The following is an 8,382-nucleotide window of genomic DNA, read 5'->3' as shown; positions in this document are numbered from 1 at the left end:
TCAACTGTTAAAATCCGTTAAAAGGTAATGTTTTGCAAATAATTGTATTATATAAGGTAGTTTTTTGCAAAAACTTTTACATAAGGTAGTTTTAAAAAAGGGGTATAAATTAAGTAGTTTCTCATAATTTTACCTATGCATTATATCATATTCTCTAATTTATTCAATTTAACTATAAATAAATGATAGTAAAAGATACTCTATTGGTAGAAATATTGGTCAAAATCAAATTTCATGACATTTTTCTTTAGCCAATAAATGAGTTTCATTTTGCAAATTCTCTTTTTGATTGTCATTGAAATTTTCCAAAATTTTTAGTATAATGTATGTTTGTTTTGGATTGATTTTTGCTTTATTGTGTGTATTTAGAGGGTTGAGACGATTTTGTTGAAAGAAAATTTATGGGTTAGATTTTAATGAATAATAGTCGTATTGAAATATTTTTTAATTTAATGATATGATTGAATGAAATGTTAAAAGTACTTGTGTCATTGGTGTTGATTGTTGAAATCACAATTGGTATTAATTTTAGAATTCTAATCTTCCATAAAACATGCATCTCCTTGATTGCTAATTGAAGTCATAATTTAAGTGAATTGAACCTGCTAAATTATACTCCTATTATTTATTTTTTACTTCTTCATTGTGTATAATTATTCTCATTTCTCACCTTAAAACACATATAATAATAATATCACATATTAAGCTCTTATATATTATGTTTCTTGTATTGAACAACCAAGTACAACAAAGTATCAGAGCTCCCATTTATAAATTCTTGATTGGTCAATTCATATGTTTTTGGATGAGTTTAAAATTACGACTTTTATAAAACTAAATATTGAGAAATTTGTTGGATGCACTATTTTTGACTATGTCAAATAAAAATGAAGGCTATTTTAATTTAATTTAAAATGAACTTCACAAATATATTAATAGTGTAAAAATAAGACACCAAGGGCATGGCTAATGCTAAATAGAAGGTGGTTGATGAGTAAAATGTAATGATTATCATTTAGGTTCATCAAGGCAAGTATACTATTGTCTCCGTTGTTTATTTAAGTTCTCATAAACAATCTTAATTGTTTTTGAGAATTAAGAAAAATAGAATTTTTTAAATAGTAAAAATATTATTTTATTGGATGATAAATTTAATGAAGAAAAAGTGGGGACCACATATAATAAGAGAATATTAAAAAAAAGTTAGTGGAAAAAACATGGAGACCAACACTAATTAAAAAATGTCTTTATAAAGTTAGTGGGAAATATAAGGAATATAAAAATGTTAAAATAGAGTTAGTGGAAGATATGTAGAGACCATAAGCATTATTAAAATATTAAAATGAGGAAGGATAAGGTTATTTTTGTCCAAAATTTGTGATATAAATAGAAATATTTTTTATGGGAACTTTTTTAAGAAACAGAGGGAGTATAATATTAATGTTTTGCATCATAAAAATTATTTTATATGCAAGCAAACCACGAAAGATAAGAGTGAATTGCACCTTAATGAGTATTTGACTAGGGATAAGAATAGTTAGAAACTTAGAAATTGTCATATTCGTGTTCCCGACCATCGGCAATTACCTTTGCCATACTTCTTGTTTTTGTTTGTATTATTTATATAATCTTTGGTTTGTTATTAGTCTATATAATTGCGTTGTCTTGTTATGTTGTGCTTTTGGTCATGCCTATAGTGTGTACTTGGGTCGTTTGTTTTCTTTTTAAGTCTTTTTCGAGTTAAGATTCTCTGATTACAACCTCATTTGACAAGGATAGTATTTAAAAAAAAATTTATTTAATAATTTGAATGAATAAGTCAATGGTCTTTTTAAGGTCAACCATTGAAAATTTAGAAAATTCAATCAAAGTCAAAATTACAAAAGATAAGAAAAAGTAGGCCACATTAATCACAATTCATTATTTTTTTAACTAAAACCAACAAAAATGGACCAAAAAACAGAAAAAAGAGTATATTTTTTTTAGTGTGAAATTTGAAAAGTATTACAATTTTGAAAAATATAGATAAATTTGTACCAAGTAAAAATTTTCCTTGATGATACCTTGGTTCTTGGAGCCTACCCTAACTTATTTCCACTCCAATCCAGCTGAAGATATCGACTTGTTTGGCAAGAGGAAAAACTTTTCTTCATCCTTTTAAATATTAAAATATTAAAATGAGGAAGGGTAAGATTATTTTTGTCTAAAATTTTGTGATATAAATAGAAATATTTTTTATGGGAACTTTTTAAGAAACAGAGGGAGTATAATATTAATGTTTTGCATCATAAAAATTATTTTATATGCAAGCAAACCACGAAAGATAAGAGTGAATTGCACCTTATAATAAGTATTTGACTAGGGATAAGAATAGTTAGAAACTTAAAAATGTCGTATTCGTGTTCCCGACCATCGGCAATTACCTTTGCCATACTTCTTGTTTTTGTTTGTATTATTTATATAATCTTTGGTTTGTTATTAGTCTATATAATTGCGTTGTCTTGTTATGTTGTGCTTTTGGTAATGTCTATAGTGTATACTTGGGTCGTTTGTTTTCTTTTTAATTCTTTTCGAGTTAAAGTTCTCTGATCACAACCTCATTTCACAAGAATAGTATTTCAAAAAAAAAAAGTTATTTAATAATTTGAATGAATAATTCAATGATCTTTTTAAGATTAACCATTGAAAATTTAGAAAATTCAATCAAAAAAAAGTCAAAATTACAAAAGATAAGAAAAAAGTGGGCCACATTAATCACAAGTCATTATTTTTTTCAACTAAAACCAACAAAAATGGACCAAAAAAGGAAAAAGAGTATATTTTTTGTAGTGTGAAATTTGAAAAGTATTACAATTTTGAAAAATATAGATAAATTTGTACCAAGTAAAAACTTTCCTTGATGATACCTTGGTTCTTGGAGCCTACCCTAACTTATTTCCACTCCAGTCCAGCTGAAGATATCGTCTTGTTTGGCAAGAGGAAAAACTTTTCTTCATCCCCTTTAAATATAAGTTCTTGTAAACTACCCATTTATTTAGAACTTTCCATTTCTGTATAAAAGTTTTTCTATGCATAATTGTACACAAACAAGACTTAAAAATATTTGGAAGGTCTTAATTAAATAGTAGTATAAGCTACTTTAACGAGATTGGCATCATCATCATATATGAACTTAAGGTAATCAATTTTCAATTTTTTTGTTATTCTTTTTATTATTTTTATTTAGTTTTTATGATTTTAACCTTGATTAATGCTTGTTTATAAGGTTAGAATTATAATTATGTTTATGGTAATTGTTTCTTTTTTGCTGTTTACTCATTTTGAGGTTGAATTTATACTTTTATATGAATTTGTGCTTAATTTTTATTTCATTTTTATATTTAAAAAGATGAGCAGGATTAGTTTTTTTCAAAAATGTTCTTTACTGGATTTTGATTTCTTGTCTCTTCAATGATTTTAGGGTAAAATATATCAATTCAGCAATAATAAATAATTATATTTCGTGGGCTAATAAAATTGGGTATGTTTGAATTCAAAATTTGCTCAAAAGCACTTTAAAATAACTTAAATTCACTTTTCTTTGATTTGCAATTTACGAAAAAATTTGCAATTCAGGTGCTCGAATTTTAGTTATTCATAAGGCTATTCTTCTGTTCTATTGAAATTGCAACATTACCCAAATCTATATGAGAGTTTTTGAGAAAAAATGTTGCGGACTGAGGAAGTAATTCATATATTTAAAGACAAAATTGAATTATTGAATCCCTATTTCCTGTCAAATAAATGAGTACAGATCTTTGTTTTAGTATCTGGGTGTTTATCTTTAATGTCTTGTCTCATTTGAGCTTTCCTTTTTTGTTGTCAGATATGAACTGTGGCTGCTTTGGAATCCCTTTTTCTCAGAAAAAAAGAAGTCCTTCCTTGCCTACCAGAGAAATTGAGGGTAAAAACTCATGTTCCTTTTCTTTTACTATTTATATTGCGCTCATCTATGTTAATCGGACTGTTCATTTTGCTTCATGTACCCGTGTCGATTGCTTGGACATTGGTATGGCACTTGGACGCTTTATTTTAAGCATAAAATTGAATGCTTAGACGTTTCCGACACTTGGACACGTACCATTATCCGACATCAATACCCAAATTCAAGTAACATAGGTGCTCATAAAAAATATTATTAGGGTATGGTGAGGGATAGAAGACAGTAGGCCATACCCTTGCATTGGCCGCATTGCGAAGGTTTAAGAAAACTAAACTGGTATTTCCCGCGTTGTAAAGGTGTGGGGAAAATCGTGCTTTAGACCGTTTGAAGGGATATGTCATGCTTTCGGCCAATTTTTAGGGTTACGGTAATCACATCACTCTCGTTACTGCATCATTGTATTGTTACTGCAATACGGCTTCTTACCACATTTTTGCACTACAAAACATTGGATGCTATTGCAATTGCGGTTATAATTGCTCATTAGTGGTTATCATAGTGTATATTACAGTTGTGATGCGGCCAATATTTTGCACTATGACACGGACTCACGAAATGGATGTTACTTGGTAGACAGTATTGTGATTTGTTTGGGAAGGAAATAGATGTTTTCAGTACCTAAGGGCATTTATTGGTTTTGATGTATTGAATGTATGTCCTATACCTTCCCTTTTTCGGGCCAGTAAAATCCCTCATGTTCTTCTAAACAGGCCAACTGCTCGGGAACATCAGACAATTCAACTACGACGAGTTAAGATTAGCAACAAATGGTTTCGATGCGAGCAATAAGATAGGGCGTGGTGGATTTGGAACAGTATATAAGGTATTGTGTTTTCCCTGTGGTTAGTTCTCAAATGAACTCCGACTATTAGAAATCTGGAATTCTTGTTGTTTTTAGGTTTATACTTACCTAGTGAGCTGCATTTTGGTAAGGGAAACCTCAAAAGTGGACTGAAAGTTGCTGTGAAAACACTTTCCGCGGAATCAAAACAAGGCTTGCGTGAGTTTTTGTCTGAAATCAATACGATTGCAAATGTGAAGCACCCGAACTTAGTTGAGTTGATTGGATGCTGTGTCGAAGGAGCCAATCGCACCTTAGTGTATGAATATGCAGTCAATAACAGTCTTGATCATGCATTGTTAGGTAAGATCATAAATTATTCAAAGAAACTAAACAACTTAACAAACAACTTTTCATTACCCTCAATGCTATTAAGTGGGTCCCACATAGGTAGCGGGTTTGGGGGATCAGATGCTATTAAGTGGGTCCCACATAGGTGACGGGTTTGGAGGGATCAGATGCTATTAAGTGGGTCCCACATAGGTGGCGGGTTTGGGGGGATCAGATGCTATTAAGTATTAAGTAGCTCCTACATAAGTGGCGAAATTTGGGGATCTGAAGTTCGCAACTTTACCATTGTTACCTTGTAACAAACATTATCTGCGACTTTACATGAATAAGAAGTGCACATGATTTTGATCAGTCATTTCAATATAGTCCCTTATAATCCGAAACCGAAGAAATTGATGGTTCCTTAGTAATTATCACACTTATGGACTTTTGGGTTTATTCTAAATGTTGTTCTTGTAGGTTATACTAGTGACCGTAGTCTATTGAACTGGGAGAAAAGATCAGCTATATGTTTGGGTACTGCTAGAGCTCTTTCTTTTCTTCATGAAGAACTTGTACCACATATTGTGCATAGAGATATCAAAGCCAGCAACATACTCCTTGATAAAGACTTCCAACCAAAAATCGGAGATTTCGGGCTGGCTAAACTTTTCCCGGATGATATCACTCACATCAGCACCCGTATAGCTGGTACAACGTATGTATTCTTATTTTCGGAAACCCTATTTTTTTAAAGATAATGGGGGACGGGTGTTTGGCAAAATAACTTATTGGACAATTTTAGCTTATTTTGATACAAATAGAGGGTTGGGTGGTCTAACCATCTAATACTAATGTTTGATAAATTAGCTGGTAAAAATAGCTTATTGTTATGAATAAGCTATTTTGAACAAGCTGCTCACAACAGCGGACGGGTTCAAAATCAACTGGTTATATAAGCCACTGTAATCGGCTGTCAGCTATCAGCTATCAGTTGTTTGCCAAACACCCCCGATGTATGATTCCCTTCAATGTTTATATTGAGAGGTACTGCTTGCTGATAGTGTGTGTTGATTTAAATAAAAGGAGAACAAGTCGACTAAGACTGAAACTCGTGTTTGAATTATGATGCAGCGGTTACTTGGCACCTGAATATGTCGTGGGTGGTCATCTGACAATGAAGGCAGATGTTTACAGCTTTGGTGTTCTTATACTTGAAATCATTACTGGCCAAAGTAATTCCAAGTCGAATTGGGGCGGAGAATTTAAACTTCTTCTAGAATGGGTATGTCGATTTTCGTTGCCTCCTAGACTTCATTATTCGCTGGTTTACTGACAGATTTTGTGGCTCACTATTCTTTACCATGACAGAAAAGTTGTCACAAACTATCACTTTACGTTACATTAAATCGAAACAAATCGAATTATATTTACGCGCACAGTACACCCAAAACTAAAAATTAACCGACAAGAATGATACAATTTTATGATAGGCTTGGCAATTGTATGAGGAAGGGAGATTATCAGAGCTAGTGGATACGGAAATGGGGGAGTACCCAAAAGACGAGGTTATAAGGTTCATCAAAGTAGCTTTGTTCTGCACCCAAGCTAATGCTAACAGAAGGCCAATGATGTGTCAAGTCATCGAAATGATGTCTACTAAAACACAACTAAACGAGAAGCAGTTGGCGGCCCCAGGGCTCTTTGCCGATAGTGTTGGTGGTCAGAAAGAAAAGGCGTCTGTTGGTTTTAGCTCGCTTCATCATAGGTCAACCCCCCTTACCATCACCACTGAAGTGGCTCCTAGATGAAAAATACTCCCCCATTTTTTTGAATTTCCTACATAACATAAACTTTATGTGCAGCAAATTCAAAGGAATGGAGGGAGTACACCTCGCGTAATTCTTTTATTGTTTCTTCTATGTATAGTTTCTTATTGGTTGTGTCGCGCCTGAAAATATTAGAGCATATAGCAGCCCTCTTGTATGATTGATATTGTATTTTCATAACTTCTATCAGTATATACTAGTGGAAAAAACCTCATTTGTTGCGATTTTTTTGTCATAATTTGCTGCGGTTTTGGCCCCAAGCAATAGTGATAGCAGCAAATGACCTATTCTAAATGTTGCGGTTTAAAATTGCAGCAAAAAGGGGCATTATTTGCTGCGGGCCAACCAAAACCGCAACAAATAGGTAAGAGTATTTGCTGCGATCAACGTCTAAACCGCAGCATATAGGTAATACTATTTGCTGCGGTTTTCTAGTTGACCGCAACAAATACTCTTACCTATTTGCTGCGGTTTTGGTTGGCCCGCAGCAAATAGTTGGTATTTTTTTTTCTTTTTTCGTTTAATACTAATAATAATCCAATAATAATGTACAATGTAATAAACAATGATTAAACCAATAATCCAATGATAATCACAAATAATCACCAATAATCTCTTTGTAATAATAAACTCTCGATCGTATATATAATATAATATTATGTACGTATATATAATATAATATTATGTACGTACATATATATATATATATATATATATATATATATATATATATATATATATATATATATATATATAATATACATTAATAAAGTCCTAAAAAATCTATACTAATTACAATTTATCAAGGATAAAAATTAGTACGATACGCGGCAATTATGTCTTTTAATTCGCGCATCTCTCCATTTCTCAAAGAGAGTGTTTCCCTCGGAATGTCGTATAAAACCTATAATATAATATAAAATTAAAAAATTAATAAACATTAGATTTTACCAATAATAATTAATATAGTAAATATATATATTATAATATAATTTATGAACGTAACAAATACTTACGGCATCTATATTTTCGACTCCAACCTCCTTCACGGATTTTATAATATCGTCCTTGTATTTCAGTGTGTAGTAGCCGCAATCATTGGAATTACAAGGTTGTTGAAAGCACTAAGAGAAAATAGATGCTAGTGCAAAAAAAGCTTAAAAACGCATAAAATCGCAACTAAATTAACACGTAATTTCTAGCATATGACTATGATTTTCAATTCAAACCACTTCAACACAATAGTATATACCAAATAGTTTTGTGTGCCAAGTTTCGTGCAAAACAAACCAAGTTTGAGCAACTTTATGCGCAAAAGTGCCAAAAACGCTTAAAAACCCTTAAAATCGCAACTTAACACGTAATTTCTAACATATGACTATGATTTTCAATTATAACCACTTCAACACAATAATATATACCAAATGAAGTTGTGTGCCAAGTTTCGTGCAAAACAAACC

At 31.5% G+C, this 8,382-nt stretch overlaps 1 protein-coding gene across 1 annotated transcript; it reads left to right on the top strand.

Annotated features, from left to right (window-relative positions):
- The first annotated feature begins 2,836 nt into the window (after positions 1-2,836).
- LOC130823573 (putative serine/threonine-protein kinase) lies at positions 2,837-7,258 on the top strand. Its single transcript, XM_057688223.1, has 7 exons — positions 2,837-3,177; positions 3,866-3,943; positions 4,693-4,805; positions 4,916-5,126; positions 5,574-5,811; positions 6,228-6,378; positions 6,587-7,258. The coding sequence occupies exons 2-7, from the start codon at positions 3,868-3,870 to the stop codon at positions 6,902-6,904; spliced, it is 1,107 nt and encodes a 368-aa protein (XP_057544206.1). The 5' UTR covers positions 2,837-3,177; positions 3,866-3,867; the 3' UTR covers positions 6,905-7,258.
- Positions 7,259-8,382: the final 1,124 nt, after the last annotated feature.

Source organism: Amaranthus tricolor, chromosome 9 (assembly GCF_026212465.1).
Source record: "Amaranthus tricolor cultivar Red isolate AtriRed21 chromosome 9, ASM2621246v1, whole genome shotgun sequence".
NCBI classification, from domain to species: Eukaryota; Viridiplantae; Streptophyta; class Magnoliopsida; order Caryophyllales; family Amaranthaceae; genus Amaranthus; species Amaranthus tricolor.
Note: the sequence above shows the minus strand (reverse complement) of the source record. Positions and strands in the feature narration are given on the sequence as shown.